The 17,355-nt window shown below is 38.7% G+C and overlaps 1 protein-coding gene across 5 annotated transcripts in view; it reads right to left on the reverse strand.

Moving 5' to 3' along the window:
* Positions 1-5,453: 5,453 nt before the first annotated feature.
* Bdnf (brain derived neurotrophic factor) overlaps positions 5,454-17,355 on the reverse strand; it is a 50,049-nt gene continuing 38,147 nt past the window's right edge. For all 5 annotated transcript variants that reach the window (XM_057781758.1, XM_057781763.1, XM_057781761.1 and 2 more), the window contains exon 2: positions 5,454-6,741. In XM_057781758.1, the coding sequence (XP_057637741.1) occupies positions 5,974-6,741 (768 nt within the window). In that variant the 3' untranslated portion in view covers positions 5,454-5,973. The remainder of the gene's footprint in view (positions 6,742-17,355) is intronic.

Consider the following 17,355-nt stretch of genomic DNA (forward strand, 5'->3'; position numbering starts at 1 on the left):
CCTTCTGACCAGCACTAAATTACAATTCAGAAACCATTTCTTAAACATCAAAGGCCTGATTGAATAGATAGATACATCTTTACTAAATAAATTGAATGTGTACTGTGGTACTTAATATTTTTACAAACTGTGGGCACATAAGCTAAACAAAAATATCTCTTTTTCATTCGGACATTATATACAGAGCAGCTCCTTGTATCTAAGGAATAATTGGAAAGGACACACAGTAGTGAAGTGCAGGGCTGCAGAAGCATCCCTACGTCCTTCTGAAATGTGGACACCTCAAGCTGTCTCAGCTCACTCTCTTTGGTTATTTACTTGCTTCAGACACATCCTGTCATTAAGTACAACAGTTGGTGTGAGATTGTTTTCAGGATAAAGGAAACATTATTTTTCTGAGGGAAGCTACTTTCTTCATATTTCCAGATTAAAAGCAAATAGCAGCTCATACTTAACTACAGAAAAATGCAAAAGCAGCCGTGTAAGTGTGTGCATGTGTGTGTGTATTTGGTTTGATTTATTAATTGTTAGACTAACTCTCACAGTTTGATGGTACAGCTATTACCAGTTTTCCAAAGGCAAATGCCAGCTTAGGAGCTTTTCACGTGGTTGCTTACCAAGTTATAAAAAGAGCTGAGGTAAAGGCTTTGGAAATTCTACATCATGTCACATAAATAGATTTTTGTTAATGAAGAATAGATGTGTAAAATGCCACCATGTTTTCGTCTTCAGTGTAAAATGATTTTGTGCAATGTTCATGTTCTTCAAATAATATGCTGTATTTAATCATATGTTTAAAAGTAAGACACTTTCATTTTTTTTCCTAGAAAGAATAACTTGCTAAAACTAAAAGAGTAGGTGATGTTCAAAAGCCTGGTGGCAGGGGGCAATTGGGGTGTTCACTAGCTGTACCGTCTAGGCATGCTGGAGGCTTTACAGTCACTGTGACCCCCTCAAGTTGCTATCCTTGGCTCTCAGGTAGAAGTTCATCAGCTATGGAAAGGTCAATGCAACTAAAAGGAATCAGAGTCACAACTACTCTCCTTTGACCTCCCAAACCAAACACTCAGTCTTTAAGGCAACAGTTAACACACAGCTAAAAGAATGGTCCAGGTCCCATACTAATAATAGGTTAAATACTGATTTTTCTGGTCAGCATGTTACATCTGAACCATGTCTATGATGGTTCTTTCCAGGCTAAATGTTTCATCCACTTACCTATGCGTGTATGTATGTATGTATTTGCTTTTCTTTTAAATCTTAGTTATCTGTGTTAGCAATAGCTTACAAAAAATATGGACATTTCATCTTGAGTGACTTATAGAACACACTTGACATTAGAACGGGAGGAACTAATAATGCTGACAGGAGCACTGGCTGCTCTGAGGCAAGGCCTGAAGTCTAACTGGCGCAGTTCAGAGGTGTACGACCTGTCTTCTAGAGCCAGCTAAACATGTTAGTGAACACAGGACAATTTCACACTTCCCTTCTAAGACCTACTTCAGATTCCACTGCATTGGGATATTGTTAATAAAAGTCAGAATGGATGATAAAACAACCTCATAGACACATTGAATGACCACAGAGGCTCACAAATGTGATGAAAGCAATAGATCAAATCATGCAACTTATTTCCAAGCTTCTTAATGATTTAACAGCTTTAATCCGGTTCCTCCTGTTATACTCCAATGGGTAATTTAGCAGTGCCTCCATTTTGTTGATGTTGTTCCTCTGACTTCATTTTTCTCTCTCATTTTTTGTCATAGTTACAGTCTGGATATAGGTGAGCTTCTAGGTTGGCTAAGTAAGTTAAACATTTTGATCTGACCTTTGGCACAAATGGAAACTTCACCCTAGTTGCCAAACCCCTTTAACTTCACAAACCTGGATGTCCTATTTAATTTCCACCTCTTGTTACTCAATTGTTTGGGAAACATTTTTGTCTTTGTCAACTATGAAAACTGGATAAGCCTGATAAGTATTGCCAAGTTCTAATTTCATGACTAGACTGTCAGGGTTGGCTGGCTGGGTGTGTGTGTGTGTGTGTGTGTGTGCGGGGGAGGGGGTTCTCAGGGGTTAGAGTGCTCTGTAAATGCACTGGGCAGATTAGAGTCATTCATCTCATTCGATTTGCTCTTGCATATACACAACACAAGTCAGTGTTTGTTATGACTTTCCTGATCCTTATTTATAGGACAATACACGAGGAAACCATGTGTGTATGTTTGAAATAGGAATGATACATTGCACAGATATAGTTCACCACTTTCTGCGATGGGCTGTCAGTGCTCAAACAGGGAGCCTGAGGAGTCAGAACAGATGCTCTTTTCCTTAATGGCCCTTTCTCTAATTTAAAATCCTTCCATTTATTTCCCTAAGATTTGGTGATAACTTTAAACACTTTAACTAAATTACCCAGCGGCTTGGCAGCCGTCATGGAGGCAAATCTTTTTAGAGATTGTAGCAATCTGTTAGATCATGGCTACTATGATATAAAATCTGCATGCTCCACATACAAAAATTAAATCAGTGCAATGGATACAAGCACATGCTGCAAGCGGCACCGCTTCCAAACCGAGGGGACACGACCTGTCTCCAAATATTGAATTTCTGCAAGATTTTCAGTCATTGACTTTCTAAATTTGAGCCAATTTATTCTCATTATCCCTAAGTAAACCTACTTTGATTTTTTTTTAAAACAGTTATTTTATAATCAAATAGAGCCTGCCAGCCCTGGTTCATGGATCCTGATGTTGCTAGGATACATGGTTTGGTACTTGATGAAAGTCTATCTCTTCAAAGGGGAGAAGTTTCAAGTGTCCCAGAAAATGACACTCCTGTCTTCTACTACAGAAGACAGGCCCAATCCTGGAGATTTTTTTGAAGTGTACAATTTTCAGGATTGGTCTCCCCATGCTTTGAAATAAGCTTCCTGTGTGGGGGCTGTTCAGTTGCTACCTCTAGTCATGTTGGTCTTAAAGCAAGGAACACATATATTTATAATAAAACACATTTTCATACTTAACAGTGAAGAGAAAAAAACCCAGAACCCCCAGATTTTATGTACTTTGAAAATATATTTAAAAACATTAAAAATTCTATATTTAAAACATATATTATATGTTAATTGGTACACTTAAATAGAACCTGTATTTACAATAGGCTTCTGATGTGGTTAAATTTTAATGCCAATTTTTCAATAACATAATTATATAAATATACTAAAATACAATAAATATTTTTCTTGTTTTACATGGTGAATATCTTTACCATAGAGAGAACAAGGCCACAGACATTTACTTACAGTTTCAATGGGAATCACTATAAAAAAGCAACAGGCCTGCTGCCATGCATGAAACATTTCTGCCAAAAAGAGACCACAGCAAGACTTTAAAAACAAAACAGAACAGAACAGAACAGAACCAGAACGAACAGAAACGAAGAAAAGATCTTAAAAATAAATCTCAGGTCAACACAAACCACCAAACATGTAACTATGATGTATGTTATTGGGTAAAAGAGCGGGCCACTGACCACATGGTTGCTGAGTGTCTCCTATGAAGCCACTTAACAGACATGGCTCTTGGAATACTGTAAGACTGTGATGGGGATTCTTTTGTTTGTTTGACTGATGTCTCTCAGAATGAAGCTGCAAAAAGTTAACACAGAGCAGATATTCCAAACATTCCTTAATAGGTTAAAAAACAACGACAAAGATTAATGTTGTCAAACGGCACAAAACAATCTATGCTACATAAAGTCTTTCTTTCAGGTATTCAGTGGTACTCCAAAAGACAGGCAAATACTAAAGGAAACGTTGGACAAAAAGAAAGTTTGCTGATGGTATCTTCACTCCCTGAGTCACAATGGACATTCACTTTTGTTCATCCTTCCCCCTCCTAAGATGAAGCAATTGCTTGCCTCTTTTCTGATGCACAGGAACCCAGATAAGTAACCACTAACACATTCACTCTTGGAAGAAGGCTGAACTAATTCTCACTGGGTCCATCCATTCAGGCTACCAACCTGATGTCTAACCCCAAAGGGCAACGAACAGAAGGGACCCATGCCGTGAATAGACAGAATTGCAGGAGATTTTTGTGCTCTTCGCTGGAGGAAAATTTTCTCCTGTGTTCTGTCCTCTTCCACAGTGCAAAGTACTTCTTTAGTCTTGTCTGTGCCCAGAATTTCTAGCCTTTACTGACATTGATCATTCCATCTGAGATTTTGGTGCCTTTTTCTTTTCCTTCTACCAAAACATCTCAAAAAAATAAAACCCAGGCTTCCTGAAGTCTAGGTTCAAAGCAAGTAAGTATCCTTGTAAGAGACATTTTCTAACACATTGCGTTAATTTCATCATCATCAAAAAAAAAAAAAAAAAAAAAGATGCCACATTTGGATCCAAGCCCGCTCCAGGTTAATCCAACTTTACACACAATTAGAAATGGATGGAGGGCACAGATGGATGCGAGTGTGGTTCTCCAGTAGAGAGCCTCTTAAGCACTACTAGGTAATGTAGGCACTTAAAGCAGGAGGTCTGAGCTTCTTGACACATCATTCCATAGCCTACTCTGAAGGGTGCTTCTGTGCCTTCCTTTAGGAATGTCTCAAGTACCATTCCCCACCTCCATCTAGACCTCAGGCTGGCCACTCAGAAATTCCTCCTGCATTGCCAGGAAATGGTATGTCAGCTCCACTTAGCCTCCACAGGGCCATTCTGCTGCATTTCAATGGCAGTGTGGATTTCTGCTCTGATTTAAGGGTCTGACTGTACTTAGTAACTTTTACCTGCAAAACATTGTTAGGACTTAACAATAATTTACCCAATGCTTGCTTACCACTTACTTAAAAACAAACAAACAAAAAAAACCAAAAAAAAAAAAAAACCAAAAACCCAAAACCCCCAATATTTTGGGTTATTTATTCTTGTTCTCTTTCTCTTTGGGGGAAAAAAAACAAAAAAAAAAATCACCATTTTCCATGAGTGCCATCATATGACACTCTGCATTCACCTGTTTGCAGTGGTGATAAAATATTTCAAAGCGCGCAACTAAATTTTCTTTCTTAAGATAAAACAAAATAAAAAGAAAAGACCAAAGGCGGAGGAGAGAGGGGAAGAATGTACTTTGAAGAAATGCGGGTCTTCCCAATAAAAGCAGCTTTCCCTGACCCATGCCAGAAGGGTGAGCTGGGGACCAGAGAGATGCATCGTGGGCAGTGGAGTGTGAGCATTTCATTAAGTTGCCTTAGTCTTTATTCCAGTCATCTGATTGGACTTTGCAAACATCTTTACAACATACAAATGTAGCGTTTTATCAACCAGAATGAATACTGAAGACATTTTCTCCATCCCTACTCCTGGTGGAACTAAAAAACAAAACAAACAAACAAACAAAATAAAACACAAAACAAACAGAAATATACCCCTCCCATCCCCCATTCCCTAAGCCAGTAAAGCAATGACAACAGCACCTTGACATTGTTTTAATTCCAACGCTATCAGAAGTCGAAAGCAGTAAAACAGCGTACTAACAAGAACAAAGATACTTAGTGTCTAAAATGTAAACGGAATGTTTTGGTTCAGATTTTTGTTCTTTTTTTTGTTGTTTTTTTTTGTTTTGTTTTGTCTGTTTTCTGAAAGAGGGACGGTTTATTATCAATTCACAATTAAAGCAGCATGCAATTTATTATTATTTTTTTTTAACTTTTTGTTTTCAATTCTTGGCAACGGCAACAAACCACAACATTATCGAGGAATGTAATGCAGACTTTTAAAGTTGTGCGCCAATGACTGTTTCCTTTCTGGTCATGGATATGTCCAATGAATAGATTGTAGAACCACCGTACTGTATAAACTTCATTTATACATGCAGTTCATAAAATTATTTTTTCTTAACTGAATAATTTACCCTGTTATGTATATATACAAATAGATAATTTTTGTCTCAATATAATCTATACAACATAAATCCACTATCTTCCCCTTTTAATGGTCAGTGTACATACACAGGAAGTGTCTATCCTTATGAATCGCCAGCCAATTCTCTTTTTGCTATCCATAGTAAGCGCCCGAACATACGACTGGGTCGTTCGGCATTGCGAGTTCCAGTGCTTTTTGTCTATGCCCCTGCAGCCTTCCTTCGTGTATCCCATGGGATTACACTTGGTCTCGTAGAAGTATTGCTTCAGTTGGCCTTTTGATACCGGGACTTTCTCCAGGACCGTGACCGTTCCACCCGACATGTCCACTGCAGTCTTTTTATCTGCCGCTGTAACCCACTCGCTAATACTGTCACACACGCTCAGCTCCCCACGGCGGGCTGGGTCAGAGTGGCGCCGGACCCTCATAGACATGTTTGCGGCATCCAGGTAATTTTTGTATTCCTCTAACAGAAAGAGCAGAGGAGGCTCCAAAGGCACTTGACTGCTGAGCATCACCCGGGAAGTATACAAGTCCGCGTCCTTATGGTTTTCTCCATTGGGCCGAACCTTCTGGTCCTCATCCAGCAGCTCTTCGATCACGTGTTCAAAAGTGTCAGCCAGCGATGTCGTCAGACCTCTCGAACCTGCCCTGGGCCCATTCATGCTCTCCAGAGTCCCATGGGTCCGCACACCTGGGTAGGCCAAGCTGCCCTGTCCGTGGACGTTTGCCTCTTTCATGGGCGCAGCCTTCATGCAACCGAGGTATGAAATAACCATAGTAAGGAAAAGGATGGTCATCACTCTTCTCACCTGGTGGAACTGTGGGAAGGAAGCAGAGAGAGACACAGAACAGGTTAGGGCTTGTTTGCTCCGGGACACCGAGTGCCCGTCTGATTGTAATTCCAGGCCATTCTTCAAGCCTCCCCCCCTCTCCCCCCCCCCCAGTGTCTTAGTGATCCACTCCAGCTGCAGGGGACAAAAATCAATGTCAGTTACTGTGCTGTGTGTGGCTTAATATAAACCAGAGACATGCAATGTTTTCCGCAAGATTTACATGTAAGCCTGAGAGTAAATGGTTTCTAAGCAAGTGAACACAGCGGTGGCTTCACGGCTCCCACTTCCTCCTGCTTTAGCAGCTCTGGGAGTTTAATTTTTAACGATCTCTGCTCACGCTGTCACCAGAAACACAATCACAAATGTTACTAAGCAACAACTGCAAGTGAAATAGTAATCTTCCTTTTAAGTCAGCAACACTGTCCTTGGTAGGAGTGTGTGAGGGAACCAAGGGTCTCTGTAGCTCTGAAGAGTCTGAGCAAGAACCCTACAATAAAGCAGCAGACAGAGAGTTGAGAGGGGCCTTTCTCTCCCAGAGAGGATGTGGCAAGTTTGGACCACCGTGTTTTGCAGCTAAGGGCCACACAAGACTTGCCTGGTGCCGGGAAGAAACTTTCTATTGGGACTAGAGATTCTACTACAAGGTTCTACTAAAGCTCAAAAGGTTTTGTTTATTTCCAAACAATTCCTCTTCAATAGGTTGGTTCTAATGATATGCCTGAGGCAGGTCTGAAAACAATGTGTCTCTTTAGAGAAAGCTGGATCGGCAGCAGTGAAAAGCATTTAAGCCAGCAACAATGCCTCTCCTGTGCAGACTGCCCTCACCTCACACCCTCTGAAGGCACTTAGCCTCAGGGCTTACTTAGGTTAATTCAGAGATCTAACTGAGAAAGCTCAACAGCTCTTTATCGGAACACCTCCACTCCCCCGTGGGTATGTGTGGTGTGTGTAAAATGCTGTTGTCATACCTTTACCAAGCTGGATAGTGTTTTACACACTTTGGAATAGGTAGCCAGAGCTTCTTTCTGTGCATCTGAAGTTTCCTACAAAGTCTCTTAACAGCACACCACACAGTTAAATCACTTCTTGTTTGCCATCAGTTGGCTTTGCATGCTCTACAAACCCCATTAAAAGTGAATAACAAGCAAAATTAAAACCTACCTATAGACCAAACCACGGTTACGTCAGGTGGTGGAAGATTTCAAATTACTTACCTGAAGCACCGTGCCCCTTAGTTGTAAAGAGTAGCATCTGCCCAACTTAACACACTAACTTTATTTCTACTTATCAGCTCAGGAGCATGAACTTGTAAAGACATACACATACGCCCAATACACTGGTCATTATGCTGCGTAAATTCCCAGGAAAGTATGTTTCTGCCCGTGATGTGTTGCTGAGCAGAAAAGCAACCTACCTCCAGTCTATAAGATGCAGAAATGGCCAAAACCTCTAGTACTGAAAACTGAAGTTTCTATTGCTCACTTTTGAGAGATAGCATATTCTAAATCAAGAGGCTTTATATCATCCCCAATACAAATGTCCTCATCACCTTTGATTTGCATAAATGGTAAACATACTCAGAACTGCCTAGACTGGAGGGGCAACTGAGCAGCCAGAGAAGATGGCCGCTATCGTATGTGGTACCCTGAGCAGGGAACAAAGAGAGCTTCTACTGCACACACTGTGGCAATTCTCATTAGAATGGGACATGAAGGCTCTCCTCAAGTCTACAGTGGCATGAACATTACCTTGAAGCTGCTTTCCCTCAGGAGGGCAGTGCACAACAGTTCCAGACTCTCTGTGTACAGACTCCACCAACCACCCAGAGGAAGCACAGTCAGAGAGGTAGGAAAGAGAGTGAGACAATATCTTGAACTTACAATCCAGGCAATGATTTGAGACTAGTGCAGCATCCCTCTGAAAGAGGCTGTCATCTTCCTTCCTGAGGAGACTGGACACTCTACCTAAAGCCTTCTCACCTGTTGTATATAGCATCTCCACTACTTGGTCACCCTTAGTGAAGGGTATTGAGCCACTTGCCCCTCTGTGGGGCAACAACTTTTTGTTGCTGATGTTTTCTTTGCAGTCCTTAGCCTAAGCATTTATGAACCAATATCAGATTTTAAATTGCTCAGAGTAAGGACTGTTAAAGTTTGCTTGCTTGTATGTTTTGTACTACTGACTAATAGAAGTTCAATATGAATAAATAGGTAAATGAAATCTATAAGTAGACAGATTTTTCTTTATATATAATTGAGAGAGAGAGACAGAGGCAGAGATAGAGACAGGGAGACTTACTTGGACCACATAGCGATTAAGGTTAGAAAGGCAAACTGCTTTGAGGAAAATGCACTTGTTAATACTGTAATATCTACAGTTTTAGGAGGGTTTGAATCCATTTCAGAAATGGATCCTGCATGGAGGTTTCCAATCTGCACCGGTGGTACTTACATCATTGAAAGAAACTTTTTTCCTAATATCCCAAGTCCACATTTAAAGAGCCCAAAGGATCTTCAAGTTTGAGTCAATGGAAGAACATATATTTAAACTATTTTATGTTGGTACATGCTTTTAATCATAGCACTCAGGAGACAGAGACAAATGGATCTTTGTGATTTTGAGGCCAGCCTATTCTACAAAACTGAGTTCTAGGCCAATCAGGGATACACAGTGAGACCTTATCTCAATAATAAGTAAATAAACAATTATTTTATTATCTGTATCTCATTGGTGAAGATTTGCCATTTTTGGCTATACCACATTTAATCAAATTTAAGATACTTTCATTTAAAAACACATAAGTTTAGGCCTGGAGAGATAGTTCAGCAGTTAAAAGCACTTGCTATTCTTGCAGAGGACACTAATTCCAACCCTAGAACCCACATGGCTGCTCATAACTATAACTTCAGTTCCAGGAGATCCGATGCCCTCTTCTGGCTTCTATGAACACTGCACACATATGGCACCCATACATACGCACAGACAAAAATCCCATATATAAAAATAAATGTTTTAGCTGGGCGGTGGTGGCACACACCTTTAATCCAAGCACTCAGGAGGCAGAGGCAGGCAGATCTCTGTGAGTTAGAGGCCAGCCTGATCTACAAGAGCTAGTTCCGCGACAGGCACCAAAGCTACAGAGAAACCTTGTCTCAAAAACAAAAAATTTTAAAGGCCTGCCAATTTATGCTCTATTGAGAAAGAAAACCACGTTCTCAAACTTTGCATTTTCACTTCTGACATTGATTCTTTACTAATATGCTGTGGGAGAACCTTCCGCTCCTTCAGCCAATAGCCGCTGAAGTATGAGCCCCATCATAACTCTAAATTTTCTTTAGGTCCCCATAAGATTATCAGCACCCCCAATCAGCTGGAAGTAGCCTGAAATACTACGTCCACACTCCCAAAAAATGAACTATGGATATTTTCCTTTTTTTTTTTTTTTTTTTTTTTTAGAGGGGGAAATGGTACAGGAGAATTGTCTGTATTCTGTCAATCATATTTTAAATAAATGTTGATTGGTCAGGCAGGAAATATAGGCGGGAAAACCAGACAGGAAGTAGAAATGATGTAATGAGAACAGAAGAATTCTGGGAAGGAGGAAGTTGATTCCTCCCACTCCTGCCCAGCAGCAGGATGTGATCTGCCCCACTGAAAAAGGTACTGAGCCACATGGCTAACATAGATCAGAAAAATGGGTTAATCAAGATGTGAGAGTTAGCCAGTGAGAGGCTAGAGCTAATAGGCCAATCAGCTTATAATTTATGGAGACCTATGTGTGATTTTCTTTGGGGCTAAACAGTTGTGGGGTACCGGACAAGACAAAAACCCCAACAACAAGCAGCCTGGCCCTCGTGTTACACTAATATAATTCTTTTAGATTTATTTGGATATAATTTATCCTATATAACTTTGATGCACATATAAAATAGAAAAACAAAGAAATGGATGAAGGCAATGGTAGGTATATAATGATTGGCTAGCCAAGAATAACAAAATGGTATCCACAGGAGGATACACTCCAACTTAAAATGTTGAAATAAAAAAAGGTGAATTTTAGAACCAATGAGATATAGACATAAAAAAAAGTTACCAAATGGCTGTATGATTTAAAATCTTGGCTACAGAGGTACTAAGGCATCTTAGCTACAGAATTAGAAACTTGTTTTATTATTATTACACTAATGAGTCTGTTGGGGGGTAGGCTGAAATAAGGTTTCTCTGTATAGCCTTGACTGTCCTGAAACTAGCCATGTAGACCAGTCTGGCTTCAAACTTACAGAGATCTATCAGTCTCAGCCTCCTGAGTGCTGGGATTAAAGGCATGTGCCACCACCACCAGGTCACTGATAAGACTTTTCGAGTTATGTTTTTCCTCAACCTCTCAGGAGTGTCATTTACCTTTTTTGTTTTTTATCATTCTGATAAGAAAAGTAATTAATGCTTTGTGTATTATTCTCTCATCAATTACATAAGCAAATTCCAAGTAAACAATTGACATCTGAATAAATATGACTTGGATCTCACTCTAAGTCTACACATAAATATTGCTCCAAGCTGAGCATCTAAATAGATTCAATAATTAACTAGATGGTAACAGCCCCACCCCGCTAACACCCTCTGAGTGGTAATCCAGCATTTTTCTTTTTTTTGGCTTGTTTGCTGAAAGGATTTAGAAAATGCCTTGAAAAGTGACTCAATACTTTTTGTGAGCACAATGGTATGATGTACTTTCCTGTTTATTATATGTTTCTTCCTGTGTACCCCAGCATGGCCTTGGCTCCAACCTCCATCCTATTGTCTCGGTTGCTGAAGTGTTGGGAATATAGACAGATACCATTGTGCCCAGCTGTACTGTTCATGGTTTTCTGATATTTTGGGTCATCTTGGAGTTGAATGAAATGTTCAGAATAAATTCTTATATAAAGTTTAATGACACATTTCCTGTATAACCTTCAAATCTAGTCAATAAAGGCATTTATTGACGTTTCCTTTCAAACATCCTACCAATATCTCTTTCTCCAGCACACTGCCACTATAATAGTCCAGTCTTTGTTATCTCAGTTTTTGACTACATGTCCCTGGGTTGTTTGCGGTACCCTTTCTGCCCTATAAGACTCCTGGCAAAACACTCCTGTATTATTCTCTTACACAAAAGCTTACAATGGCTTCATTTCTATTCTGACCAGGCCAGGTACTTGAGGTTCTTGGTCATCACTAAAAATGATTTGATCTTCTCTGCAAATAGAAAAATTCTCTCCTCTATATCTCTACAAAACCGAGTCTTGGTCATCTTTTTTGACCTGATTTAAGAATGAAAACTTGTCATATCTGCTACCTTCTCTAATTACTCCAGCACACACTGTCTTCTTTCCTTTCATTAATTCTACATTATTATCATATTTAGTACTTCATGCCCTCTTATGTGTCATTAACAGTACTTACTAGTTATGGCCAGTCTTCTGTAAGAATATAAGCTCTCCAAAGAAAGGGATCGTGTCATATCTCTCATAATGCTAATACAGAAAAATTGTCCGGGTGGTGGTGGCACACACCTTTAATCCCAGCACCTGGGAGGCAGAGGCAGGCGAATCTCTGTGAGTTCGAGGCCAGCCTGGCCTACAAGAGCTAGTTTCAGGACAGGCTCCAAAGCCACAGAGAAACCCTATCTCAAAAAAACAAAAAACAATAACAAAAAAATCCCAGAAAATTGTCAGTAATAATCAATAAACATCCATTTATTAATCCAAGAGAAAGAAGGGTTCTGATGTCACTTTTCACAAGAAGACTTACCATTTGAATGCATTGAAAGCTTTAACTAAATTCTTGATAATTTTTAGTGTATAATATAAATATATATTAGGTAAATTATAATTACAAATTTTAAACTTAGCAATTTAACAGCTGATATTTATTATCTACCAAAAATTCTCAAGTTTTAATGGAGTAAAACATTGAGTGATTAAAAAGCAGGAAACACTGTGCTACACACAGCTCTTTCAGTGGATCATTGAGCGGGGTAGGTATGGGTCGGAGTCAGTGCTAATAACAGTAATAATGAGAGCAAAATATGGAATGTCTATCCTTTCGCTTTCTTTTTTATACTCCTCTAAATTCTTCAATGAGTAATTTCATACACTATATTAGAAATACATAAAGGACTAATAAGCGTTTCTGAATATATATCCAAAGCTCTGAATATGAAAGGCTCCCCACAGACTCTTGTGTTTAAGGCACAGTCCTTGGCGGGTGCTATGTTGGGAAGTACTGGGAACTTTAGGAAGTAGGGTCTTGGTGCAGAAAGCAGTCAGTAGGGACACCAGAGAAGCATATTTTGTCCCTGGACCCTTTCTCTTTGCTTTCTGGCTGTCACAGGTCAGAAGATTCCCTCCACCATTCAAGCCATTGGTTGGTAAATATTTCTTCTTTTCAACCTTTTCTCTTAGGTAACAAAACCCAATACAGCTCAAGATAAATCTCATCATTAAAAAACAAAGAAGCTATGCAGTGCTTCTATGTAGATGATTAGTCTACATAGTTATTTTTCCAAAGGCTTAACAACAATCCACTCTATCCTACCTATAAAGTTCTAGGAAGACTTTCTCATCTCGGTAAAGTTAATACAGTGTATAGCACTTTGAAAAAAAGACATCAGTGAGGTAAAAGGAAAGCTTAGTTAGAAGCATGACTCAAAAGATCTAAACAACTGACCGGAAGAATATGCATGATCGCTTCCTCCTCTACTGCAGTGCTACAATAACTGTGTTGTCTAAAAGATTACAGAGCATTCATAATCTTCATCAAATTGGATTTTCACAAAGAGAGGACAGTTCATATCATCATGATCACACAGGTACAGCAATTACACTTCAAAGAAGTACTCTGTAAAATGTCACAAAGCTAATAGATCACGGTCTCCTCACCCAAGCTATTACTACCAGAAAACAATGCCAATTTTAGAATATTAATGACAGAAAAGAGAAACGCTATGACTAAAAGGGAGATTATAAAACTTGGAAACCATTTTACACAGTTATACCATATCCCAGAGATCAACATTCTGAAGCCAGTACCACAGAGTACTGCTAGAACTGTTTTTAGTCTTTGTTGTGATGCAGATGGTCCCCTTGTGAGTTGAAGAGTTAGTCCTCACTGCAGCTATGTACAGAGGTGGGCTTTTAGATAGTGAATACATCATGAGGGTTCTGATCTCATAAATGGATATACTATTGATGGATTAATAATTAAATGGTCAACGGGGCAAGACAGAAGCCAAAGGAGGTAGGCCCTACATCATGTTCTGCCTTATAAAGACTGAGAAGCAGTAGGGCCAGAGGACCATGAAGTAAAACCTCTGAGGTGCGAGGCAAAATAGTCTTTTCTTCTCTTTAAGTTAGTCATATTAGAACTACATTTTCATAGCCAAAATTGAGAAAAAGAACAAAATAACAGGAAAACCAGGAAATTGGGAATGCGAGGACCGTTAAAGATTTAACTGCTACTAATTTCTTTGGGTTTTGTATGTAAGCATGTAATCAAAGAAAACACAGTTTAATGACAGGGTGACTCATTTTAGACAGTTCCATAACTACCAAGGATAATGATGTTAAAGAAAGATCAGCTAATATTTAATTCTGTCATACAAGATACAAACTTATTAAAACCAGATTAATGGGAATCTGTAAAAATAACATTAAAATGTTTAACTTGCATTTGATTTCACTACATCCCTATATCAACCTTACTTCTGTTTGTTTAATTTTAACTATCTTCTAGTTCCATAGTCTAAGAAGGAAGCAAGACCAATGTGGGAAAAAAATTCCTGGGAAGGAGTAGATGAAATTCTAGAAGGGGAAAGATTCTAGGTAAGAAATGAAAAGATAATTTGTAAGGATCTCAAAGGATTCGGGGATCTCCAAATAAGACAGTAGGAGATGATGATTGTTTGATGAGCGGGTTAGAGGTGAGAAAGAATGAAATTAGAAAATGAAGAGAAGAGTTCTGGATTAGAAGTAATAAGAGACAAGTCCAAACAATTGGCCAACTTCATAAAGTTCTAGGGATGATAATAAACAGATTAGAAGCTCCTTTAAGGGCTCTGGCGAGCCAGTTTTCTGAGTAGGGAGGACTCTTTAACACTGTCCACCCAAGACTTCTTGGCTTGGCAGACTAGAAGAAACAAATGAGTTTAGCAATTGCCTTGTTATTTAATAGTGAACTTTAAAAATAAATACTAAGTCATTGTTTACATGTGGAACTATGGATCTGGGTCAATCTATTTACTGAAACATGTTTCAAGAAGGATGGTCACAGAAGTGGGCAGTATTAGGTAGCAACCATCAGTAATGTCTGGTTTGGCAAAATAACAGGGCATAGAGAGATGGAGATAAGGAAAAACGACAAACTTTCATTCCAGTTATAATTGTACTGAACTCTGGTTCTATGGCTCAGCACTTTTAATTCAAAGCTCTCTAAGTGCTTTGCAAATATTAAGTAATTAAGACTCATAAGACCCAGGGGGTACAGGTAACTATAATTATCTCCATTTTGTGCTGGAGGAAAGAGAAGCAGAGTTTTTAATCAACTCATCCCCTCAGTGTGGTTCCCTTGGTAGAATGAGGTCAGAACCTAGATTCCAGAAGAGGTTTGGCCTTACACTAAAGGTACTAGTTTGTTTCTTCCGTCTATGTCATTTCCGTGTTATTTTCTCATGAATTGCTAAACCAGGAATCAACAAACAAAAAATAAGACAACACTAAAGACACCCACACATTTCTCAAAGAAAGTAATTGAAGTTGAAATTCATCATTAAAATGGAAAAAAAATATAGTGACCATTACAGATATTCACCTAATTAGGTGGTTGTCTATTTGATTGAAGTTAATAAATAATTTTGAAAATAATATTAGATAATGCAGATGTTTCAAAGATTTTAGAAATATCTCTATAATATGATTTTTAAACCATTTGTATCTTAAGATATTCTGATACCCTTAAATGAGGGTTAAATTTAGGTATTAATTTGACTAGATGAAGAAATGTTGTTTTGAGGTGTGGCCTTGTTTCCAAAGGAGATTGTCAGATAAATTGGTGGATTGAATAGAAAAGTCTGTCCTCAATTATGGGTGGACACAATCCATGTCATTGACTGGTGCCCAGACAGAACATGAGAAGAAAAGTGATTGGATATTTCTTTTATAATTGTTTTACACTCTTCTTTTCCAAGGCTCATTGTCACAGAGATACAAATTCTCATGTTAGACATCAGAACTTCCAGATCTTTGTACCTGTGCTTGGATCCTCAGGCTCTCAGACCTCCAGACTTGGACCAAGCCATGTTACAGCATGACTGAGTCTACAGGTTGCAAACAACCCCTCATGGATCTCTTACCATCATAATCAACTGTGCCAACTTCTATAATTTGCCTGTGTTCAAACATCTATAACTACATTGTTTCTGGCATGCTGAAAACCCTAATGCAATTTTCTATAAAACATAGTCTTTCATATTAGAGTACTCTAACCCCTGGCTTTCCCATGGCATTAAATGACACAAACTTTATTTAATGATAATATAAGAACCAAAGAATTTTATGAGTCTTAGTATATACCTGTAGTAAAAAAGGACAGGTAAATGCCATCAGAAAAAAATATATATTTTACTGAAATGTTAATTTGACAGATAAATTTACATGCCAACCTTTGATAGAATGCCAATCTTCTGGTACCATCTTCTACTCCCCTCCCCTAACATAAACAAACAAACAGTGGTTTTCCTATTGGCAGAAGACTTACCTTTATTTTTGGAGAAAAATTAGACAGCCTGCTAAGGACAGAGACTGAGTATTCTCCCTGGAATTATTATCTTGAGTTAGTTGTACAGTATACTATATCAACTAGATTCACCAGATACTGAATGACCCAATTCTCTTTCTGTTGGTGCTATTGGCACATTATTTAGGGGAAGGTCTGGTTAAAGTACAAGACATAAGTCTTAGCATCAGCTGAAATGATGCCTTGTATTTGTTAAGAAGGAAAAGAAAATTATCTTATATGAAGATCAGATCTGGGCAGAGAATTTCTACCTTGACATCCTAACCTTGGGGCACAGCTAGCAGCTGACAGTCAAGGAATAAAATCTTTAAAATTAGGACTCTATGTTCTTCAGAATTCCAGGCAAGTTTTTTTTACCATTCACCAAAGTTAGATTTACCAATGTATTATTTACCAAATTCTCATACATGGTAGACAGATACTACTAACTTAAATTAATATTGTTAAATTTTATCAACTCACTTTATGGTGAACATATAACTTTATCACAAGAATATCATATTTAATGACAATTACTATTCATCAATTACTATGGAATCGTGTGTGTTATATGTATGGGTACTTTGCTTGTATGTATTCCTGGTATCCACGGAGGTCAGAATAGGGCACTCAATTTCCTTGAAACGTGGAAGTTCCAAGGTTGTAAGCCACCATTTGGGAGCTGAGAATTGAACCCTAGGTCTCTGGAAGAGCATCTAGTGCTCTTAACTACTAAGTCATCCCCACAGCCCCATGGATGGGATTTTTATAGAAGGGGATAATGCT

This window comes from Chionomys nivalis, chromosome 9, assembly GCF_950005125.1.
Source record: "Chionomys nivalis chromosome 9, mChiNiv1.1, whole genome shotgun sequence".
Classification (NCBI taxonomy): domain Eukaryota; kingdom Metazoa; phylum Chordata; class Mammalia; order Rodentia; family Cricetidae; genus Chionomys; species Chionomys nivalis.